This window comes from Odocoileus virginianus, chromosome 2 (assembly GCF_023699985.2).
Source record: "Odocoileus virginianus isolate 20LAN1187 ecotype Illinois chromosome 2, Ovbor_1.2, whole genome shotgun sequence".
In the NCBI taxonomy this organism is placed as follows: domain Eukaryota; kingdom Metazoa; phylum Chordata; class Mammalia; order Artiodactyla; family Cervidae; genus Odocoileus; species Odocoileus virginianus.
In genome coordinates this window covers 57,541,349-57,566,994 of record NC_069675.1, presented here as the reverse complement: position 1 = coordinate 57,566,994, position 25,646 = coordinate 57,541,349, and the positions used below count along the sequence as shown (strand labels likewise).

Here is a 25,646-nt window from a genome sequence, read left to right as displayed (position 1 = left end):
CAGCCTAAATACCTTTTAAACTAGTAGTTTAATCTCTTATTCCACTTGTACAATTAAATCTGCATTTTCTCCTTTTCCATTTCTCCCCTGCCTGCATACTGTAAATCAACAGAACTTGAAACACTAACACCAGCAGGAAACAGAAAACTAGCCAAGAGTAGGTAAGAGAGAAAAGGTCTACTTACAGTCCTTGGTGAGTAAAACATATAAATACTCATATTTTACTATCTTCTCCTGTATAATTTAGCATTTTATTCTGATAATATATGTACTAAATTTGTAAGTTATTACACCATCTGTCTGACAGGAAGCAGGCTGAGGCAGTTTCTTTCGCAACAAAGGCTAGTGAGTGCAGTGTGCAGTTGTGATGTGGTGAGAGATGATTATAGCTATCCCAGATAAGGCAGAACTGACTGCACTTATATATAAATTGCTATTTCTCAAATTTTGAGATAAAAAGCTGCACACTTTGCATCTAGTTTTCCCTTCTGCTAGCTAAATCACCATCTAAGATACTTGAAAACCTTGACTGGGAAGTTGGACAGTTAAGAATTATGCAGTGGCAACTGTCCCACCAACGCCTATCTTTTATAGCATCTTGTTCTTACAGGAAAATATCCAACCATCTCTGAGCTGACTCTAGAAGCCTTCCTTCTTTACAAGGTCCCTTCACTGGTTTAGATATTTATTGTGTATTTCAGAAAACAATATTTTCTAACATCTATTTAATGTTTATTTTCCTTTAATAGCTATTATATTCTGTTTTCCAAATTTTCACTCAGGTCTAAGAAAAGGATTTCAAGAACTACTAGCTTGACACAATGTCAGCTACTTAAGATTTCATATCCTTAGTGTCATCCTTTGCTTTTCACCAGCTGCTTGCATTTGGGAAAGACTAAATTAAACTAGGGGCTTCCCTGATAGCTCAGTTGGTAAAGAATCCACCTGCAATGCAGGAGACCCTGGTTTGATTCCTGGGTCAGGACGATCTGCTGGAGAAGGGATAGGCTACCCACTCCAGTATTTGTGGGCTTCCCTTGTGGCTCAGCTGGTAAAGAATCTGCTAAACTAAACTTTAAAATGCTGTAATTTATTATGAATCATCATTAGAATAACACTGGGGGAAGACAGTTTCTAGAAAGGAAAGAGGAGGCTATGATGGTTGAATTTAAGCCTCCAACGATGAAGCCAATAGCAACCAGAGCTTCCAAGATAAGGCAGTCCTGAGAACAAAGCCAAAGCCTTTGCTCCTTACCAACAAGAAACTACTGAAGTCTGAAGCTTCTTTTGAGTGCAATGTTTGGCCTTTCTGTACTGTTTCTAAACAGACTCAAGTTACAGTGCCTATGATTTACAAATGGACAATTTCTGCAAGGCCCATCTCAGGCTGAGGGTTGTTTTTATTTTGCCCCACACTTCCTGAACTCTAAGGAGGTTTTAACCTAGGATTAAAGAAGTAGGCAACCTAGCGGGATCTGCTAGGACCTGACAGCTTTCTCCTTCTCTGGTCCTTTCTCCATGCTAGCACTATCCCCAGGAAGATGTCCTAGTATAAGAAAGTTCCCTTTACAAAAATTTACAAAGATAGGTCAGTACCAGAAAACACAGAAGTTTCTCTGGTGGCTCAGATGGTAAAGAATCTGCCTGCAACGCAGGAGACCTGGGTTTGATCCCTGGGTTGGGAAGATCCCCTGGAGAAAGAAATGGCAAACCACTCCAGTATTCTTGCCTGGAAAATCTCCATGACAGAGGAGCCTGGTGGGCTACAATCCATGGTGTTACAGAGTCGGACACAACTGAGTGACTTTCACTCACTCACCCACCAGAAAACACAAAATCCAGATAATATCCAATAGGCAAGAAAGGAAATGATTAAGTCTCATATATTCTTAGAGGTAATACAAACTGATTTTAACCTGATATTAACTGAAAAGGAATTTGTAATGTTTAGCAAAATCTTAAAAATTGCACATGGTACATAAATCATACCTCAGTGAAAACAAAAAAACAAAACCTGGAAAACAACCTATGTGCCCCACTTCCAGGAATTTATTCAGGGAAAAATCAACTCTCTTACTAGTCCCAGCCTTCTTTTCGTTATCTCTATTTATTAGGTTGACGGATCATTTAACTCTTCTTACTGTGTACTATATTTTCACAACACTATAATAAACATACACACCTTTGGCAATCAGAAAGTAAAATATCAGCAGTAAACATAAAACACACATAAACACACCCTGTCTAAAACCACTTGCACTCAAAAGTGTTTAGTGTTAAATGTGGGGCCCACCTTCAGCAACCAGTTTCTTTTATTATTATTCTGAGAAATTCAGTATACATTAACAGTTTTTCCAAAGACTTAGGGTTTGGTGATATAATGAACAAGCCTATGTCCACTTCTGTGGCTATTACTTTCACAGGATGACCTAAATAGAGCCTCAAACCACGACAATGATGTCCTCTCCCTGCGGACCCATGGACTGTTCCTTCAGGCTTCCACAGACTTATTGGAAATGTGATCCAAGACTAACATGGTAGGTACAGTTCTCCCTTCCAGTGATATCTGGAATTCCATTATCTGATGAGATATTCTTTTCCTTCATTTTACAGCAGGAGACATTATCTAAATTCTTCTGGATCAAAAGACAGTAGCCCTGAGAACAGAAAGCAAGTTTTAATAGCTCTTTCACCAAACCACACGGCTTTTCTGATTCTGTTTACCATACTGTTTGAAGATGTTTTCTGAAGGGTCCACAGAGGGTACATTCAAAACCTTCTGGTCATTGTTTGCTAACTGCTGGGACGGTCTTTATCAGCAAAGAAACCAAATTTTCTGCCTGGGTTTTGGAAAAGCTCTTAAAATGTCTTTAAATTGATTTAGGAGAAAATGCTTAACAGAAGAAGTATTATTACTTCCCTGGAATAAATTCATTATAACTGACATATGTTGTAGCCACAGACCAAGAGTACTACATTTTGGGGACACATTACATCCCAAAGACAACTGAAGTTTCTGAATGCTATCATCAGATGATAAAAGCTGTTCAACAAGGACCACAGCCTCAATGTTCTGGTTAACAATTTATCCTCTTAGAATGTTCTGGGTGTTTGGTATAACTTCTCTACCAGGACCTAGTTTTCTCAAAGAAATTTTCTTCATGAGGTTTTATGTGATGACTCAACATTTTTAAGGTAAAAGACCTCCCATCACTTCAGTAGACATTTTCCCTTCCCACAATCCTGACTGGAGCTAAGTGAAGGGAGTCCCTGAATGATAAGGCAATTTAGTTCTAGGTTCCAGAAAAGTCCAAGTTTCCCAGTAGCTCAGATCAAACAAGACCCCCGCCTCTGCCCACCCTCAGATTTAGGGAGAACTAATACAAATGCCTGAATCAGTTCCAGAAGCATCTCATGTCTTACTAAGGTCAGTAAACCTCTTCTAGGGAAGGCAGTTTCCTTCAGGCCTCAGTTCAGGCCACATTTGGTCAGCCTGTATTTGCATGAGTAAAATGTTTTCTCCCTTTTTAAAAATTCGTACATGATTGATTATGTATAAATTCCTATAATCCTACCCAGGAATAACCCACCATAGCAAAGGTTTCTAAAGTTGATCCCACCCCAGTCTGAGGGGGGATTCAAGTCTCTGAGGACAGGGTCCCTTGAGGCCTTTTTAAAAATGCTCTTATGAGTGGCTCTGTGTGCTGCAGGATAAGGACTTCTGCAGTAGACCAACTGTAAGAGTAACTGAAAGGGAGACAGAGAAATCACAGCAAGCAGAGGCGGGCAAGATTTCAACTTGAGGATTTAATACTACTGGGGGAATAAGGTTGTTCTTTTTTAAAAAAAGCAGGCCTCTGGGGAGGGATCATGAACACCTCTGCTTCAACAACTCCATCTTCAGCTAGGCTGGTTGCATCAGTGTGCTGATACTTTCTTCTACCTCTGAGAGCTTCTTCAGGACTTGATTGACCTTGAGCTCATCAAATTCCAAACACAGAAATTCAGATTCCTGGAAAACATAAAAGGATATTTTAGACAAGATCCCCAAAACTATCCAAAGCTCTGGATCTGATATGACCTATCTCCAAAGGCTAGGCCCTCTACCCAGCAAGCCTGACTTAGGCCTCAAAACCTAAATGATATTTTATCCACAAAATCCCCTAAATGAAACTACCTCTATGAGATATTTCATAAATGCTAAAGAGAGATACAAAATAATTTTTAAAGTAAGTACTTAAGTATTGGGTTTCCCTGGTGGCTCAGTGGTAAAGAACCAGCTTGTCAATGCAGGATATGTGGGTTCAATCCGTGGGTTGGGAAGATCCCCTAGAGTAGGAAATGGCAACCCACTCCATTTTTGCCTGGGAAATTCGATGGACAGAGGAGCCTGGTGGGCTACAGTCCATGGGGTTGCAGAGTTGAACATGACTGAGCAACCAAACAACTTAAATATTGCTGTGTTATAGATGAAGACTCTGGGACACAGGGAGGTAAACATGTACCACAAAATCAGAAAAAGGCAGAGTCAGATTGTGAACTCCCTGTTCTGGCTGACTCCAAAGTCCATGCAGTCTCCATAGCACCCTGTAATAAAAACAATGGAAAGAGGATTTGGCTTGACTCTCTGTTTGCCTGGACATTGCGCACTTAGATTTAGTAGTTATAATAGAAATTATGACAAGCTGTGAATAAGTTCCTTGGGAAACATCAACCAGATAACTGAAAGATAACCAGATCTTGAAAACAGCCTTAAACATTTCTGAGGCCTTTCCACTTGCTGCAAGCCAATTCTCCCAAGATTCCCTCAGACACATTCCTTTTAATCACTGTTAGGATCAATCTACGCGAAGTTAGGTAGATATTAAAGAAAAGTCTGGTGACACTTTGAAGTGTGGTGACAGAAGTTTCATGTACACTGGACAAATTCTAGGTCCACTTTGACTTCAGAGACAAGGGGAAAGTATGATTCTGACTGACCATATTCAAGGTTCTCAAGAATAGGAACCATATAATTTTACAGCAGTATGAATTTTTAGAGACCATATAAACCAGCTACCTTGTTTTTTAGGTAAAGAATTGAGGCCTCAGGCATGTTAAATGACATGACTATTATCCTTCTGTTTGTTGATTGCATAGCCACCGGGTCAATGTTCTTTTCTTTATATTTTCCTTTCTCAATAAATGGCATTTCCCAACCCTGTCCAAAGTGGCAGGGATCTTTCCCTTCAAAGAGAGGGATTCACTCTGTCATCAGCTAGAAGAACCCTCAGGATTTGATTTTGTAAAGTGCCTTTGCTGTTGGTGAGCAGCTGTGCTATGTCCATATTGATGGCACTGAATATCCCCCAGGAGAAACAAGTACAGAGGGAAAGAAGGATGAGAGTTTTTCAAAGGGAGGAAAGGCAGCTTTCCTTAGCTACAAGGGACTTTTCCTCAAACATGTATTTAAATAGGAAAGGGGTATAGTCTCATTATGTGAGCTTAGAAACTGCCAGGTTTTCATTTAGTTGAATTTAAAGAACAAGAAAGATGCTCCCTCTGTTTGAGCTACAGGCAGGGTTATCTCCTTTTAGAAATAAAAGCAGATGTATGACAAATTAGGTACTTCACTTGGCTAAATTAAGGACAGGTCTCAGATTTGAAAGCCTCTTATTCTTCATTGTGTTATGAGAACTTTATTGTTTTTGTTCAGTCACCAAGTCATGTCAGACTCTTTGTAACCCCACAGACTGCAGCATGCCAGGCTCCTCTGTCCTCCACTGTCTCCCAGAGTTTGCTCAAACTCATGTCCATTGAGTCAGTGATGCCATCCAACCATCTCATTCTTTGCCACGCCCTTCTCTTCCTGTCTTCAATCTTTCCTAGTATCAGGGGCTTTTCCAATGAGTTGCTCTACGCATCAGGTAGCCAAAGTATTAGAGCTTCAGCTACACAATCAGTCCTTCCAATGGATGTTCAGGTTGATTTCCTTTAGGATTGACTGGTTTGATCTTGTTACTGACCAAAGGACTCTCAAGAGTCTTCTCCAAAACCACAATTCTAAAGCATCAATTTTGGGGTGCTCAGTCTTCTTTATGGTTCAACTCTCATATCTGAGCATTACTAATGGTTATAGCTTTGACTATACAGACTTTTGTCAGCAAAGTGATATCTCTGCTTTTTAATATGCCATCTAGGTTTTGTCATAGCTTTCCTTCTAAGAAGCAAGTGTCTTTTAATTTCATGGCCATAGTCACCGTCCACAGTGATTTTAGAGCCCAAGAAAATAAAACCTGTCACTGTTTCCACTTTTTCCCCTTCTGCTTGCCATGAAGTGATGGGACCAGATGCTTAGTTTTTTGAATGTTGAGTTTCAAGCCAGCCTTTTCACTTTCCTCTTTCACTCTCATCAAGAGGCTCTTTAGTTCCTCTTCACTTTCTGCCATTTGAGGGGTATCATCTTCATATCTGAGGTTGTTGATATTTCTCCCAGCAATCTTGATTTCAGCTTGTCATTCATCCAGTCCAGCATTTCCCATGATGTATCCTGCATAGAAGTTAAGTAAGCAGGGTGACAACATACAGCCTTGACGTACTCCTGTCCCAATTTTGAACCAGTCCATTGTCCATGTCAGATCTTTAGCCTGACTTTAAAACATTTAAAAATATTTTGTCTTTGAAACAATGGTCTAGGAACTAATAATTACCAGAGCCCAACATACACATTTAGGAACTGGCAGAAGAGATGATGTAACCCAGAAGAGATGATGTAACCCATGTTTCACCTCAGTGAGATAAAGCCTGCTACAATAATAAATCACCTGATTTTCCACTTATATGGGAGGGGTTTATCAAGGACAATGTTCCTAGAGACAGGAAAACCTGAACAAAGTTTAATAAATAGCCAGGATGTTTTCTGACTAAAGATCATTTATTTGTTGTAATTTTCAGTATTCAAATGATCTTTGATTGGACTTCTAAGTATTCATGAAGTTTAGTTCACTTTTAAGGGAAATCAAATACCAGAGAGAAGACGCAGGCTAACCAGAGTCCAAAGTTAAACAAATATTTCCCATGCACCCTCAAACTTCACCTCTCTCCCCTGGAAACAATGCAGACTAACAGTCTTAAAAAGACACCTATAATCATACATGACTCTTGAAGAAACAGTTTACTTGAAACTGCATTAACAAGGCCTAACTTCGTCTAGTTATGCTACCAAAATATTTTATCAGGAAATCAGGAGCCTTTCAACTGGGACTTATCAAATGGAGCTTCGTCCAAATTTTGCATTTGGCTGGGGTGCCTTGCAGAAAACACATCTAAAGCACTTGAAAAATATCTTTAGAAATGCAGGTGATGCTTTTCACCAGATGCAGGAAGTAAAAGAGCAATTGGAAACAGTTGATTTTTTCCTCAAAGTCATCCATCTTGATCTGGGCCTAACTAGTCATAATAATGAAAGATGATAAGACTAAATTTCTGTATTTAAGTATCTGAATCAAATGGAGAACCTGCTTCTTAGTAGAGTGTAGATACATCATCAGATAGAGTTAGAAAATGGTTCAGTTCAGTTCAGTCACTCAGTTGTGTCCGACTCTTTGCGACCCCATGGACCGCAGCATGCCAGGCTTCCCTGTCCATCACCAACTCCCAGAGTTTATTCAAACTCATGCCCATTGAGTCAGTGATGCCACCCAACCATCTCATCCTCTGTCGTCCCCTTCTCCTCCCGCCTTCCATCTTTCCCATCATCAGGGTATTTTCCAATGAGTCAGTTCTTTGCAATAGGTGGCCAAAGTATTGGAGTTTCAGCTTCAGCATCCGTCCTTCCAATGAATATTCAGGACTGATTTCTAGGATTGGCTGATTTGATCTCCTTGCAGTTCAAGGGTTAATGGTTAGCAGGTGTATAAGCAGGTGCATCATTAAGAATATGTACTCTGATCACGAGTACAGCAATGTATTAAACACAGGGGTTCTATTCCAAATTAGAAAAGAAAGCAAAGGTAACCTATTCAAATATTCTTTCCAAGTACAAAAGCTAAAAAAGTCATAAAATCCTAACAAGAGATCCTTGAGGGGCTACTCTCTCCAAACTAACAACAACAACCAAAAAAACCAAGCTAGCTTTTAATGACATCTAGAAAAGGACATCTTACATGTTCCTAAGAAACTCCTTTCCCAGATAACTATTCTTTTTTCAGGGAACTCTTATGTGTCAAGCCTCAATCTTTACTGTTTTAGCTTAAACTCATTTCCCAGCAAGATCAGAGAATATAACTGATTATTTGTTTATATAATAATTAAAGGCTGTAATTAAGCAAGTGGTTTCTCCATCTACATACTAAATAACCTTTTTGTTTGTACTATCATTTAAAAGACCTTTTTATCTAGGTCCAGCAGCATACCCTGACGAATTCTTTGGCAAAACAATACTATAATGACAAAAAGTGACTTATTTAAAACCTGTGTGCTCATTCACTTCAGTCATGTCTGACTCCTTGCGACCCTAAGGACTGTAGCCCACTAGGCTCCTCTGTCCATGGGATTATCCAGGCAAGAATACTGGATTGGGCTGCCATGCCCTATTAAAAATCTAAGTGGAACCATTTAGAATAAGTTCAACATAAGACAAAATAGAAAGCTTATAGCCTATATCTTCTATATTATTTCCTGTGCAAAGTTTCCACAAAGATCTATCCCAATTTATTGGTCATATTTAACATTATAATACAACTTTGGCAAATTCTAACGTGTTCCAAATTTGGACAATGGAGGATGAAACTGGGAAAGGGTGCCTTAAGATCCTGCTGCTGCTGCTAAGTCGCTTCAGTCGTGTCCGACTCTGTGCGACCCCATAGATGGCAGCCCACCAGGCTCCGCCGTCCCTGGGATTCTCCAGGCAAGAACACTGGAGTGGGTTGCCATTGCCTTCTCCCTAAGATCCCGCTAACCAATACTAATTCAGAAGGCCACATTTGGTGACCAGTTTTCATAAAGCTATTCCCCAGTTTTTCCTTTGGCTGCATTTACTGACACAGAGACTTGTAGCTGAGCACAAAGTTTTTAGCCACGAAGCCTATCCCTCTGTTTAGGTTGTCCTTTCCTAAACTGAAATTAATCCTTTGAGCTGCAGCTCTGCCACTCTGAGTCTTCTGGAAAGAGAGAGAACATTTGGCAAAGGTCAAAATTTGCAATGGCGTCTTGAAGAGGAATTAGATAATAAATAAAATAGCCAGGGCTTTGAATACTGCCCACCAGAGAAGCTTAAAACAGCTTCATAGGTAAATCTGTGTTCACCACTCATTCCCATACTTTCTGTGGCTTTCTCAGAATTATACCAATATTGCTCCCAACTCCTTCAGGAGACCTGGAAATAGCTTCTTTGTAGCAAAGAATCCTCCAAGTTACTTCATAAGGAACCACTTATCCAAAATTAAATTTTATAGCTCTCTGAAAACTGTGCTGATTATTCTCCACTTGTCCTTTTGATGTAGGAGATAGATGGGCTCCAGGTTAGACATTTAAAACTGGCCTCCTGTTTATATTTCACTGGACACAAAGAAGTGGGCTTCTGGCTGGATACTTAACAACTGTTACCATTTCTTGAGACAAGAAATAGGTGGGCTCCAGTTAAGTAAGTCATTTACTATCAGCCTCCTGTTTGCTTTCCAAAATGTAAATAGCCAGGGTTTGTTTCTTGTAAACATCTTAATAAGATCATAGTCATGGCAAGGACAAAGAGGGGCAAATCCCTGTTTGAGTAAAGGATTAAGGGATCTCTACTTCCCCCTCTTTTGGGACAAGGGAGACACTACACATCAACAGAAAGGCTCCTTGTGAGTCAAAAGTAAAGAGATAAAGCCAGGCCATACATAATTGGTCTTGCTTCTTGACTATGCCAAAGCCTTTGACGGTGTGGATCACAATAAACTGTGGAAAATTCTGAAAGAGATGGGAATATCAGACCACCTGACCTGCCTCTTGAGAAACCTGTATGCAGGTCAGGAAGCAACACTTAGAACTGGACATGGAACAACAGACTGGTTCCAAATAGGTAAAGGGGTACATCAAGGCTGTATATTGTCACCCTGCTTATTTAACTTATATGCAGAGTACATCATGAGAAACGCTGGGCTGGAAGAAGCACAAGCTGGAATCAAGACTGCCGGGAGAAATATCAATAACTTCAGATATGCAGACAATACCACCCTTATGGCAGAAAGTGAAGATGAACTAAAGAGCCTCTTGATGAAAGTGAAAGGAGAGTGAAAAAGTTGGCCTAAAGCTTAACATTCAGAAAACTAAGATCATGGCTTCTGGTTCCATCACTTCATGGCAAATAGATGGGGAAACAGTGGAAACAGTGGCTGACTTTATTTTGGGGGGCTCCAAAATCACTGCAGATGGTGACTGCAGCCATGAAATTAAAAGATGCTTACTCCTTGGAAGGAAAGTTATGACCAACCTAGGTAGCATATTAAAAAACAGAGACATTACTTTACCAACAAAGGTCCATCTGGTCAAGACTATGGTTTTTCCAGTGGTCATGTATGGATGTGAGAGTTGGACTATAAAGAAAGCTGAGCACCGAAAAATCGATGCTTTTGAACTATGGTGTTGGAGAAGACTCTTGAGAGTCCCTGGGACTGCAAGGAGATCCAACCAGTCCATTCTAAAGGAGATCAGTCCTGGGTGTTCATTGGAAGGACTGATGCTGAAGCTGAAACACCAGTACTTTGGCCACCTCATGCAAAGAGTTGACTCACTGGAAAAGACCCTGATGCTGGAGGGATTGGGGGCAGGAGGAGAAGGGGATGACAGAGGGTGAGATGGTTGGATGGCATCATCGACTCGATGGATATGGGTTTGAGTAGACTCCAGGAGTTGGTGATGGACAGGGAGGCCTGGCGTGCTGCGATTCATGGGGTTGCAAAGAGTTGGACACGACTGAGCGAATGAACTGAACTGAACTCCCAGAAGCCTTCACTTTGAGATCCATCTTGGCTGAGGGGTGCATGCACAACCCAGGGAAGGATCCCAGGGTAGGTCAGGTATGGAAAAAGAAACCAGATAATTGGCCCGAAGGAAGACAAAGAACGGAAGAACTGACCTACATAAGTAGCTTAATCGCCTCTTTACTGAGCTCCTCCTCACTAAGGGGAACACCCATACCCTTCCTCTCTGGGTGTGCATCTATCTCTGCCTTGTTTCTGTCTTAACTAAAAAAAACTATTTCTCTATATGCTCTCCCACTAATGCTGTGTCTCTAATAATCAACATTGTACCTGCATTTACAGTTTCTGCTTCCATGATAAATGCATTCTTCACTGGGGGCAAAGATCCAGGGGAAAATAACTTCTAGCCTCTAGCCCTTGCTGGTCTGGTGGCTAGGATTCCTGGTTCTCATCTAGGCTATCCAGGTTCAATTCCTGTGCAGGGAATTAAGATCTTCTGTCACTCCACGGCTCACTACTGCCTCGCCGAGATCACTTTCATACCACTCCCCACCTTTCTCTGCCTTGTTCCAAGTTCTCTAAGACTGTGTCACTCTCCTGTTCTCTGGTTTACAGTTGGGTTTTGACAAGAGAAGAGAGAGGTCAGGATATTTATTCCCCTACTCCCAACTCCTTCTCCTCTGCTATTTCCAGTATTTTCTACGTGTGGGTATCATTTCTTTATCTCCCACTTTACTTTCTGGCCTTAATCACTACTTCAGTATAGACATTAAGATGATTTTCTTCAGACTGTGAAAGTACATAACCACCAAATACAAACTCCAAAGACGAGCAGGGCAAGAATTTTTATCCTGCCTAAGTTGGTAGAAAGGCTGCCCTCTAAGTGCTAAATGACAGTACGAACCAGCATCAGTATTTAATTTTTTTCTATTATAATTTGATATTAAATTTTATATAATAGCACTTTGATATTAAAAAAGAAGAAAAACAACAACAGTAGTAACAACTGTACACGGTAACATTTCATTAAGAATCTGCATCAAAGGTCTTGATACCAGACTAATGCCATCATCTTTACAACCTGTCATTATACCCTAAATCTAAAGCAATGGATAACTTAGGCAGTAGCTTAAAACAATACTTTTCAAAAGAACACTTGTGATTTATAATGTTTTTGAATCTTTCAACACAGATTTTTAGCAATACATCTTATTAATATAACCAATGGTCCTTACTCAGGCCATTTTTAATCCTGAAGAAATCCCCATTTCAAATATAATAGCTGACAAGTCCTACATTTACTGTGTAAAAGGCATGCTTTAGCAATTTTCTCAAAAGGGAAAAACATTATGCTATAAATCACAAAGCAAATTATTCTACTGAAGATCAGAAGACTAAAATCAGACTCTTTTGGAAGTTAAGACTGAAACTTAATGACAGAGCAACTAAATTAAAATGATTTACCCTAAAACTCAATAGATGTCCCCATGTGCTAAGATCAAATATGGGACTAAGATACAGTAGTTTCAGAACCAGAGCAGCTCCTACAGGAAGTATTTACCTATGCTCCCTCAGTCTCCCAGAAGAGGAGAGAGTATTCTCGGTGTAGTATAAAAGCATTAACCATGACTGGCTAACAGTTACTGAGTTTTCTGATGATATTATTCAGGCATTTCAAAGGATTTCTGTGAGGATGACTTGACAACAAGAGTTTAAAGTGCTTAAAAATTAAAAAGTCAGCACTCACAAATTCTTATTACATTAAAAGATAAATTTTATGAGAAAACATGAATTTTTAATCAGTTAACTAGAAACTCAAGAGAGAAAAGAGACATCAGGTATCCAGGGAGTTTCAGATCTACAACCGATGTAAGCTACTGCTAAACAAATCTAAGGCACCTAATTTCAGCTTTTCAAATGGTGCACACGGGTTTTACATAAAGTGGCACAATTTTTAAATAAAATAACATCAGATCTTCATTATTCAGAAACTGATTATCTGGGTCTCTGCTGCTTGACTTCCTCCTCCTTTTGGGGGCCATCTTATAAGTATTTCTACAAAATGGGAAAAGGAAGTGAAACTTAGATTGGTTAATATGACCAAATCATAGCAGCTCTGCAGAAGGTTTTTTAGAAATGGATATTAGAGCTATTAGAAGGAACTCTGTGACTTAACATAACTACTTTGGAAAATTATAAGGTTGTAATTTAAGCCAGAAAGATCTTCTTATCACAAATATTTCCCTTCTTTTAGTAACCAGGACTACTGTTCTCAGCTTAATGTCTTTAAAACAGAAAGACTTCCAGGAGAGGTAATAAAAAAAAGTCACTTACACCTTTCTATCACTTAAATTGGGAGATTTATTTTCCTCCAGGAAGAATGAACCCAAGCAGCCTGCCTTAAAATACATGGTACCTACCATTAAGAGGAACTGTGGAAAGTGGGACAAACAGGTAGGGCACGAAACATAAAAGTAGGAAAATACCAGAAGCAAATCCTTCTCCTTATCACATAACCCATATCAGATGCACAGATCCACAGATGAAGGATCTTAAGCTAGTCTTACCCTAGATACATGCTCTCCATGCCTTTCTAATCATCTGATCACCAGGAAAACAGTGAATTTTTATAGGAGGCATTAGAAAGATAATCACAATGAAAACCAAAGGCTGAATTTACACACACACACACACACACACACACACACACACACACACACACACGTGGGATGCTTTCATTTTCATCTGCAAGCTCAGGGCCTGTGACCCAAAAAGGCAATGAGATTCCAAGAACACTGTCCACTTAAAGCTGTTTGAATTTCTTAAGAGAGAAAGTAGGAGTATACCAAGAATAAGACCCTAAAATTCTTTTGGTTGTAGATTTCTTAGCTGGAAAAAAATCTAGAGTTATGACCTAGAAGAAAACTGGACTGTCCTGCCAATGTGTGGTCAAATGGAGCATGTATTTTGGCCCAAGCAATCTGACTTGTTTCTGAAAGGGAGAAAATAGTTTTGACCTTACAAGAATGAGAGGTTCTTTCATTGGCCAAATTCTGTACTGCTAAACCAAGACTATCATTATTCATCTTCCCCCAAGATTTCTGAGCAATTTGACACTTATCTGCTCACCATCAGTGTATGTGCTTGTGCTCAGTCACGTCCAACTCCTTTATGACTCTATGGACTACAGCCTGCCAGGCTCCTCTGTCCATGGGGTTTTTCCAGGCTAGAATACTAGAGTGGGTTTCCATTTCCTCCTCCAAGGGATCTTCCCGATCCAGGGATCAAACCTGCATCTCCTGCACTGGCAGGCGGATTCTTCACTGAGCCATCTTGGGAAGCCTCCATCAGTGTACAGTGAAAGGTAAAGGTACATCAATCTTCATTTTACCACTAAAAACAAAAGAAATCCAAAAACTCGCCTCACTTACATGAAGCCTGAAATTCCCAGCTCTTTGATTCAACCCACTGCCCACTGACACCTACATTTGACCCTCAATTTGGACTCTTTCAAACCTGATTAGTGTACATTTACAGATTAGACTGGGAACTAATTAGACAGACCCAATTTTGTACTGATCTACATAAATACTAAACAACACTTAGTATTTTAGAAACACCCAACGAAAGAAAATCAATTTGCTATATGACTCAGGGAACTCAAAAGAGGGCTCTGTGATAACCAGAGGGGTGGGGTGGGTGGGGGGCGGGAGCGAGATGCCAGAGCAAGGGGGCATGTGGACACCTACGGCTGGCTCAAGCTGATGTACGACAGAAATAAAACGAAGGCTATAAACCAGTCATAAACGAATATTAAAAATCAATGGAACCAAGTTATATACATAATAAAAGCTCAATACAATGAGATTATTGGCTGATTTCTACAAAGCACTGTGCTCTACTTCATTTTATAACTTCATTTTCAGCAGGATTTAATACTTAGCTGTTAAGTATGTTTGAAATACTGTGGCTGAAATATATTTTGAAATACTGTGGCTGAAATATATTTGGGTAAAAAACTATTATTAGGTGCTCTTGTTTGATCTTCAGGAAATAATAGAGTTTTGGCTAACTAGAACTAGTTCTCATGTGACAATGGACAAAGGACCAGAGGATCAACTATGAAACAGCTGAAAAGGCAAATCACACTGAGGGAAGGAGAAATTTCACTTAAATCTTAGAGAACCCAAATGACAAAACTCTTCAGCACATGAGAAACAGAGTGTTATTAATTTTACTTTGAAGTTCAAATTCGGGCCTCTCATCATTCCTGATGAGTTTCCAGAGCAAACTCATTTGCAAACAACTTTGACAAACAAACTAAAATATATTTACATGAAAGGAATAGAGAAGATTTAAAAAAACACCTCATCAAGAATAGTTTTTTTAGGCGATACCATTAATTAGGCAGGAACAAAGTATGTAATGGTGCTTTCTTTCTAAGGGGCTCTTGATAACTCAGAGATTATGATGGGAGAAACACCTTAATACAGCCAATAGAAAGACAAGAGTGAAGCAATGAATGACAAACTCCTTGGCAGGAGGAAGACAACTAGAGGATGTCCAATTAGAGCCCAGTTCCATTGCTCTGCCAACAGCACCACCTATCTATTCCCAGCTTCCTCAAAGTGGTTTCTTCTAAGTCATTCATGACAGCATGATTAAGCAGAAATAGGCATAGTTAGAAAGCAGCATTTCCCTTCCATTTAGAGGAAGCAAGTAAAGCTAGGCAAGGAGGGCAAAGGATGAAATGATGAAGAATAAAGGGACTTTTGAATTCAGAAAACACTGATTTGGGGAGAAAGAGTTTGGGATGCGTTTTTTTTTTTTTCCTCTGGCAAGGCTGTGGAGAGTGGGGACTAATTTTGTTGGGCTTCTAACCAATTCCAAATACAGTAACATTCTGAGGCACTGTAGGCTGGAACTGTCATTCCAACATTTGAATTTGTGGGGGACACAATTCATTTCATAATAATCCTCAATGCTTGGAGTGTACTGTGTTATCAGGCATCACCTAAGTGTTTGCGGTTATGATGATGATGATAAGCTCATACAAGTCTAGGCTTGCTATTCATACTTTACAGAAAAGAATTTCTAATAGTCCAGAAACAAGAAAGACACACGCACACACACAAAAGCTATCTTCTGACTGCTCAGGTCTGCCAGCCCAGTGTGGCGGAAGCCATCTCTGGCCTCATCCTTACTGAACTTGATTTTGAAATGTTATTTAATCAATAAGGGCTGCCAGGATGAGGGTTGGAAAATGGCACCAAAGAAATCTTTCCTAATCCTCACTCCCAGCCCCTATTTAGTACTTTGCTGCCATTCTGTGTTCCAAAGTCCAGCCCTAAAGACTGATTTGGAATCTGACACAACATTCCGTCAGAGAATATAAGGATGAGGGAAGAAGACAGGCCTTGCAGTCACTGAACGAAGTTAGTCACTAGCCTCTCTAGCTCAAAGAGTTTACTGTGAACTTCTGGAGCTAGCAGAAAGACAGGACATTGCATCTTTATTGTCGAGGTTGAATCCTGGCATCACTTAGGTTGCTGGGGCCTTTGTCCATACGTAATAGTCACCCCTCCCATCACCATGGTGTTTACAGCTTAGAAAGCCATTTCCCACACACGACCTACCTCATCTGACCCTTAGAAATGCCCTGTTACTAGGAAGAAGCCAAGCCAGAGGAAAGGTACTTCGAACTAGAAGGGACAGACATTGTCCATCTAATCCCAAATCAGATCTTTTCAGCTATTTTTGGAAGAAGATTTCATCAGAGAATGCAATGGATTTTATGAGTTTTGATATACTTCTGATCCAATTTATTGAGGAAAAGAAAGTAAGGCCTCATTTACTTATTACTGCCCACAGTTTTAGAAACCAGGATTATAAATTCAGTCCTTTGCGAAAGGACAGGCAGTAAGATCCTAACTGGTGAAGAAAAAGAATTTCTTTCTTTGTCACCACTCATTCAGCACGTTTTGGAAGTAGTGGAAGGAATAGAAAACCTTGAGGGGGGTTCAAGGATCAACTCTGAACCTTGGGGGAAAATGAAATGCCTAAAGAAATGAAATGCCTCAATTAAAAAGAAGTCAGCCTGGAAGGCAGAAGTAAAAGAGATTGTGGGAAAAGTATGACAAATCTGAAGACATAAGCAAATGCAAGAAATGTCATTAGAAATGACACTGATGATAATATTAATAGCAGTGATAACTAACAATAGCTAATATTTGTCGAAGACATGCAAAATGCCAGGTATGACACTAAGTGCTTTACATGTATTATTTCACATTGGTGAGAATTTTACCCCATTTTACAGATAAGAAAAGATGAACAACTTGTTTAAGACCACCCAGGTAATAAGTGGTAGAACCAGTTTTTAAAAAACCCAAGTCTGGCTTCAGAGTCTAAGCACTTAACCATTTCACGATCCTGACTCACATTCATATATAATAATATAAAAACTAAATACCCACATGTGAAAGTTAGTCTATGACTAACTTTAACAAAGATTCAAAAGAAAGCTGACTGCTGACAGTATGATAACCCAAGGTTAATATGCAGAGATGCATTAAAGAGACTAAGTTCTTATTCTGGGGTAAGATGGCCTTTTATTCCCTCTCTCTTTCTGTATGTGTGTGGCTGTGAGAGGAAGCAGAGAGGATTTAGTTATATATATAGCTACTTGTCCCCATCACCAGGTGTTGGAGGCAACATTTATTTTTGCTGTTCTACTGACGGATGTATGGAGCTCCCTGAGACTCCTCCTAGATCAATCAATCAGTTGAACCAAAATACTTGCTTAAATCTGGGGTTCTTTCCATCTACAATTAGAAGGAATTCCCAATTCTGCCTTGTTATCTAGCCCACAAATACCAAATCATTCATCTTGAAAAAAATCACATCAGCATTTATAGGCACTTTTAGAATACACAAAGATAAATATCATTTTGCAATACATAAAAATATCAAATCATTATGTTGTACATCTGAAACTGATATAGTGTTACATGGCAGTTATAATCTCATTTTTTTTTTAAAGGATAGAGAGTGAAGAAGTATTGGAAAAAAAGAAAGATGTGTTAAATCATGAATTTAAACCTTTAACATCCTTAGTATTTTGTTGTTGTTCAGTTGCTAAGTTGTATCTGACTCTTTGCAACTCCCTGAACTGCCGCACGGCAGGCTTCCCCTGTCTTTTACTATTTCTCAGAGTTTGCTTAAACTCATGTCTGTTGAGTCAGTGATGTGTCATCACTGTCTCATCCTCTGCCACCCTCTTCTCCTCCTCCCCCTCAATCTTTCTTAGCGTCAGGGTCCCCTTCAGTGAGTCGACCCTTGGGAGTCCCTTGGACAGTAAGGAGATCAAACCAATCAATCCTAAAGTAAATCAACTCTGAATATTCATTGGAAGGACTGATGCTAAAGCTGAAGCTCTAATACTTTGAAAGTGAAAGTTGCTCAGTCATGTCTGACTCTTTGCAACCCCATGGACTATACAGTCCATGGAATTCTCCAGACCAGAATACCGGAGTGGGGAGCCTTTCCCTTCTCCAGGGGATCTTCCCAACCCAGGAATCAAACCAGGGTCTCCTGCAATGTAGGTGGATTCTTTACCAACTGAGGTCTCAGGGAAGCCCTCATACTTTGGCCACCTTCATAGCTGTCTCACATCTATTCTCTGGCCAAGGCAAGGGTAAACAGGACTGGGTAGAGTGAAGAAAAGTAGTACCCTTGATAATGCCCAAAATAGCATAATTCACTCATACATAATCAAGGTTTGACTGACAACCACCTAAAACAGAGACAGTATATGTTTCATATATACTGTTAAAAAAGAAAATTAACAAACAGTAGTAAAAGCAATTTTTATTCTACTCTGTAGTTTATTTCGTTAAAAAGAACATATTTACCACTCTGTCCAAGATTATGTCAGTAAGTCAGAAATATGAACTATCTAAGAGGGGTCAAAGAAATGAGACAAAAATATTAGTGCAAACAACTATTTTGAAGAAAAGAGAGATGTCCCCAAAGGAGGTATAAGAAAAACATCTTGACAGTATGACTTATGTTTCCTCTTTGAAATAACAGTCTATGTTTATCTCCTCAACTTGCTTTGGCAAGTTCTTTGCCAATGGAGGAAGCATGAATAGAATATGGTCCTCATCTCCTGGCCTAAGTTCTGTTTTGCAGGTTTCTAAAGAATTTTAGCCACATTTATAGAACATAAGGCATTTAAAATTTTTCATTACATAACTTCAAGTATATTAAAAACATGATAAAAATATGACTCTCCTACATTTTTTCCCCAGATTTACCATTTATTGAATTATTTACACTTTGCCACATTTGCTTTGTCATTCTCTCTCACAAACCACTTGAGAATAAGTAGGGGATGGTCGGGTCTTTTATCCCTAAAATTTTTAGTATATATTTCCTAAAGACAAGACATTTTCATATATAGTCTGATATATATATATATTATATAATACTGATAAACACTATCTAACCCATTCTGTATTCAAATTTTATCAAATACCTCATAATGTCCTCTTTGAAGTTTTTTTTTTTTCACTATTCCCGAATCAAACCCACAGTCACCCATTGATTGCATTTAGATGTCATGCATTTTTAGTCTCCTTTGACCTAGAACAGTTTTTCAGTCAACCCTTCCTGTGTTTCTTGATCTCAATATTTTTGAAGGATATAAGCTAGTTATTTCATAGAATGTCAATTTGGGTTTGTCCGATTTCCTCATCTTTCTTCATGATGAGATTCTGTGTATGTGCAAATACCTATCTATTTCCTAGTTACCTTCAGTGATTAGTGAACGTGGGTTCTGAAGTTAGAGAAACCTAAATTCAAACCTAAATTAAAACTTCACTACTTTCTAGCTGTGTGGCTGGCTAAGTTTTAAATTCCTCAACTGTAAAATGATGATTGTTAACAGATTTAATGGACCGGGTTGCTGTGAAGGTTGAATGAGATAACACATCCAAGGCAAAGTAACAGTCTGGAGTGGGGTAAACTGAATCTTACACTTCTGATTTTAGCACAGTATCTCATACCCCAGGGACATTAAAATAATATTGGTTGATTAAGCAGCATCTCTATCAACTCAGATTTACCATTACCAGGTTACCATTACCATCACCATCACCATGTTACCATTACCAGGTTACAGTTGCCAAAAATGGGAACTTGTTTAGGGGACTGCTAGTGAATACCATGGGAGAAGGCAATGGCAACTCACTCTAGTACTCTTGCCTGGAAAATCCCATGGATGGAGGAGCCTGGTAGGCTGCAATCCATTGGGTCGCGAAGAGTCGGACATGACTGAGCGACTTCACTTTCACTTTTCACTTTCATGCATTGGAGAAGGAAATGGCAACCCACTCCAGTGTTCTTGCCTGGAGAGTCCCAGGGACGGCAGAGCCTGGTGGGCTGCTGTCTGTGGGGTCTCACAGAGTCGGACACGACTGAAGTGACTTAGCAGCAGCAGCAGCAGTGAATACCGTGACTAAAAGCAGTGTTAGGAGCTCAGGTGCAAGTCTATCCTTTCCTGTCAATTCTAAGAAAAAATAGAATACCCAAATCAAGCAATTTTCTTACAGTCAAATTGAGAGATAATTTTAATACTCAACAATAACACTGAAAATCAGGAAGTCCACAGTTACGATGTCATTCTTATTCATTTCCATAATTCCCTTGCCCAGAGCAAGATAGTAAGGGAGCTTGAGTACAGAGTATTTCCAATCTATTGGTTCAGCATGATGATCTCATCCTCCCCACGTTCTCTTAGAAAACAAAAAAATTATTCTATTTATGTTAAATCACTCCTCTATGTCAGAGATTAAAACCAAACCAAACAAACAAACAAAAAGGAGTATAGTAGCTGAACCAATTCTTCAAAGTATTGAAGATACAGATATACAAATCCACTTTTGAGATTTGGAATCGAATTTAAGTGTTATTTTTCTAGGTTACTATCTCAAATATATCACCATTTTTATGTTTTTCCCTCAATTAGAACTTCAGATGCAAGTTAAATGATCCCTAGGGGAAAAAATAAAATGAAGCAAACAAGAAAATTCCTGTGTCCTACATTTCAAACTGTGAGAAGGGGCCTCCAGCAAAGCAAAAGGAAAATAATGGTCTCATCACCATGCTAAAATGAAGGTTTACATCTGTAGTCTGAAACGACAAGAGAAAATTTTTATGTGAAGCCTTTATCTTCATCAGTGAAGAGTAAAAATACTATAGTATGAACACAGAACTTCCAATAATTCTGTCATTTATTGGACAGAGACCTTAAGTCTGAGTCTGCCTTCAAGAAATACTCAGATTAAAATGAACTGTTTTAGAAATGGGAATTCTCAACTGGAGGTTAAGTCTAAATGTAAGACAATGATGATGCTATATACCCTGAAGGTCACTATTAACCTCTGTTCTTTAGGACATAATGGCTCATAATTGGACATTTCCAGAAAGTAATAAACACTTTTGTAAACATCTTTAGGGAGAAAAGCACTTCTCAGCCACTCCGCTGCATCACCCATTAAGATCCTACTCAGTATTATGTTTAAAAGTTCAGTATATTTAAGACATTTTGAAGGTTAGGGTCAGAAAGGAGTATGTAAATACGTGTAAACTCTACCATTTCATACTCTGCTTCCATCTCCCCCTATAGGAAGATCAAGAAATGAGACCTCTCCATCATTACACATGAAACCCAAAGCAATATTATGAAGGGAAAAAAAATCACTGGTTTGAGAGTTAGACAATTTGCATTTAGACATGGCTCCACTATTAACAGCTGGGTGACCCTGGGACAAGCTCAGGATTCCAAATCTAGAAAATGGAAAAATAATAGCTATCTTATATGACTCTTATAAAGACTAAATTAGATAGCACATATGCAAGCACCCAACACCGTCTTGAGTGAAACAGGCCCTCAGTAAATGTTAGACTCGGACTTCACTGGTGGTTCAGCAGTTAAGAACCTGCCTGCCAGTTCAGGGATACGGATTTCATCCAAGAGGATTCCACATGTCAAGGGGCAACCGAGTCCATGTGCCTCAACTACTGAAGACTGTGCGCCTGGAGCTCTTGCTTTGCAATCAGAGAAGCCATCACAATGAAAAGCCTGAGCACGCCATCTAGAGAGTAGCCCCTGCTTGCTGCAACTAGAGAAAAGCCTGCACACAGCAACAAAGACCCAGAGAAGCCAAAAATAAATTTAAATAAATTAAAATTTTATTTATTTATTTATTTTCTAATAGCATAGAAATTTTACTTTTTTTCAGACACATACAGGTGAGTTAATAATATGAAAATGTTTTGACAGATTAAAAACCGTAAACAAAAAATGTTAGTGTTTCTTTCTATTGTGTTACACACCTCCTGTCCTCTGACACTTTTCAAAGGAGTTTTGCTGAACACTTTAGCTACAGCCCTGTTTTCTTCAGAACAGACACTTCGCTCTCAATAGTGACAGTCATGTGAAAGACTCCTAGGACCTAACACTGTCCTGGAGAAACAAAAAAGTTCTCACAGTGGGAAACAGCACCAACAGCTTCAGGCTATGACAAGCCCCAAACAGTAAATCAACTTCTGCATGTTTTTACAGTGTTGTTTAACATCCTGAAAGCCTTGTGCTCTTTCAACAGTTTTTTCTCCCTGCAAGGATCAGGCACATGATTTGCCCTCTTTTGCCTTCTTAATAGAGGTCTTTATTCAACATGACCACCCAATGGATTCAAATATTAGGAATTAGCAAAAGCCAAGCTCAACCATGAAGAAACTGGCAAAGCCTCAGGACTAAACAGTAAGCCCTTCTTAACTTCTCAGAATCTCAACTTTTATGCTTTCTGTTTTTGGAAATAGCAGACTTGCTGATGCACTGGCTCAAACATGTCTGTGTATTTCCCTCGCCTGCATTATCACAAAACTCTTACCATGTAGGAAACTTCCTGCTAAAGTTCAGAATCTTAAACTCTGCTTGTAATCCAATAAAGCAACACTTCCCAGCCTCTCCCGCTTCATGGCAATAGACAGACCTTAACACAGGACACTTCTGAACTAAATGGACTTGAAAGTATTGATGGCCCCAAAGGGCCAAATACAAGCAGCACTGAGAATAAAGGTATACAAATATAAACCTATTTGCCATTTGACTCTTTCCCTGGAGTAGGAAATGGCAAACTACTCCAGTATTCTTGCCTGGCAAATTCCATGGACAGAGGAGCCTGGTGGGCTGCAGTCCAGGGGGTTACCAAGAGTCAGACATGACTGAGCAACTAAGCGTGCACGTGCACGCACGCACGCACATGCACACACACACACACACACACACACACACACACACACTTTTATCACAGAAAATTCTTTAACTCCAAGCTACTCTAGGTCAATGTCCACTCTCCTTCATAAGGCTGACCACCCATGTCAGACCTAAATGATAAAGTCAATGTCAGAAAAACCACCAACATTTGAAGCGGGGCAGCAGGTTCTCAATATAAGGATCATAAAACACTAAGTAAATGAATCAGACATCAGATACATATTAACTGTCTCATATCTGCTAGGTATAGTTCTAAACAGAGAAGTCAATAGTAAGCAAGATGGAGCCTCTGCCCTTGAAGAGCTAACATTCTAATGGGAAAAAAGGCAATAAATTGAAACAATTTAAAAGGCAATTTCACCAGATCATGTAGGTCAATATTTTTGATGTACAATAGACATGTAGATCAAGATTTCTGACATTCAGAATTCCCTGGAGGTCCAGTGGTTAGGACTCCATACTTTCATTTCAGAGGGTCCCAGTTCAATCCCGGGTTGGGGAATTAAGATCCCCCAAGCTGTGCAGTGTAGGGGGAAAAAAAAGACTCTTGAAGTTCTGAGAAAACTGCTGGCCACTTTCCAGGTGGTTTACTCAAGAAAGAAAGACTGAACAAATTATAAGATGCTGATGCTGTACTGTACTGTGCTCAGTCGTGTCTGGCTCTTTGTGACCCCCTGGACTGTAGCTTGCCAGGCTCCTCTGTACATGGAATTTTCCAGGCAAGAATAATGAAATGGGTTGCCATTTCCTTCTCCAGGGATATTCCTGACCCAGAGATCAAACCGGCGTCTCTTGCGCCTCCTGTATCAGCAGGCAGATTCTTTACCACTGTGCCACCTGGGAAGCCCATTAGACACTGACCCAGTTCTAAAATGCAATTCTCACATTATTGTCTCCTTGCTATGGACTTGACATCATTGCCCTTGTCCTTTGGTAGCACATACAAAAGCAGGATGAGATCATTCATAGGAAGATAATGAAGGCCCAGGCAATATAAAGTTACAGAGAACAAGACCAGAAATCTCAAGATCAAGGATCTAGTCCCAATTCTATCACTTAACATTCATGTGAACTTAGGTAATTCACTCAAACCTCCAGAGTTTGACATTCTTCATTTATTGTATCCCACTGTGTAGGGTTTTCAGGAAATTTAAATGCGGGCTCATTTGAAAAGACCCTGATGCTGGGAAAGATTGAGGGCAGGAGGAGAAAGGGACAATAGAGGATGAGATGGTTGAATGGCATCACCGACTCGATGGACATGGGTCTGGGTGGACTCCAGGAGTTGGTGATGGACAGGGAGGCCTGGTATGCTGCGGTTCATGGGGTCGCAAAGAGTTGGACACAACTGAGTGACTGAACTGAACTGAATATGATAAAAGGACTTATTTAAAACATCGGACAAATATCAATTATTATTGTGTAATCAAAATGTTTACAGGAAGGCAGATGAGAAAAGGAACAGTAACTATATTTAAGACCAAATGAATCTCTACTCCTGTATATTAGCTGTTCTGAAATCTTTGCTTCCACTGTTGTCCCAAAGGGCTAACCTTTTGGAAGAAATAGATCCTAAAAAGCAATGTCAAGTCTCAAGACAGCCTTCTTAGTGATTATTCCTTACTCTAAGCTAAGATCAGAGCATTACTTTCTGAAGTGTATTTCATTTCTTGGTAATTTACCCCATGATTAAATATCCTTACTTTATGAGTTATTTTCACTAATTATTATCAATTAGGAGGTAAGAAATAAATATGAAGTCACCTCTCTTAGCTGTTAAGACAAAGACTATCAAAGACCTTAATAATCTCTCTTTTCTTCTTAGAAGACTATACTTGGGTATCTCCATAATCATTATCTTAAATTCAATTGCATGTGGGGCAGAGGGCCAAGAAAAGAGCCAAAGGAGCCCAGGGCAATATGGGGAGAGAATGAGGAGTGGTAGGATCAAAGTGGTAAATACAAGCATCATTTAAAAGGAAAATAATTTCTCAGCTTTAACCTATTATTTGTGGAAAAGTGGGCCCACTGTTGACCAATCTTTGTTATTTCAAAAAATTGAAGAAATTATTTTTATGTGATGCTCCTGAGATTTTTACTTGCAAACTGCTCAGTCACCTGGGGTGACTATAAATTCATAGTGTATATGCCTTCTGCCAGTAAAAAGATGAATCATTTATTTTAAAAAAATTTATTGATGCTGATATATAATTTACATTATTTTGATTTGAGGAAGTAAATATTAAGCTGGGTCTTGCCAGTTAGACATAGGAGAGAGGACATTTCAAGCTAGGCAAACATTATATGCAGAAACACTGAGGGAGAAATATGCCTGGCATGTTGTGGGGAGGAAAGAGAAT

General features: G+C 39.4%; 1 protein-coding gene and 1 long non-coding RNA gene across 9 annotated transcripts in view; one reads left to right on the top strand and one right to left on the bottom strand.

Annotated features, from left to right (window-relative positions):
* The first annotated feature begins 205 nt into the window (after nucleotides 1–205).
* LOC139039198 (uncharacterized) lies at nucleotides 206–2,963 on the top strand. The gene is made up of 2 exons (XR_011492488.1): nucleotides 206–2,537; nucleotides 2,614–2,963. It is a non-coding gene; the product is annotated as an uncharacterized lncRNA (long non-coding RNA).
* An 825-nt stretch (nucleotides 2,964–3,788) lies between these two features.
* Nucleotides 3,789–25,646, bottom strand: part of COMMD1 (copper metabolism domain containing 1) — a 190,287-nt gene continuing 168,429 nt past the window's right edge. For 6 of the 8 annotated variants that reach the window (XM_070479980.1, XM_070479987.1, XM_020891624.2 and 3 more), the window contains one exon: nucleotides 3,789–4,012. In XM_070479980.1, the coding sequence (XP_070336081.1) occupies nucleotides 3,905–4,012 (108 nt within the window). In that variant the 3' untranslated portion in view covers nucleotides 3,789–3,904. Of the gene's footprint in view, nucleotides 4,013–4,505; nucleotides 4,588–5,652; nucleotides 6,530–25,646 lie in introns of those variants that run through there. The other 2 variants (XM_070479991.1, XM_070480006.1) reach the window with 2 other exon arrangements.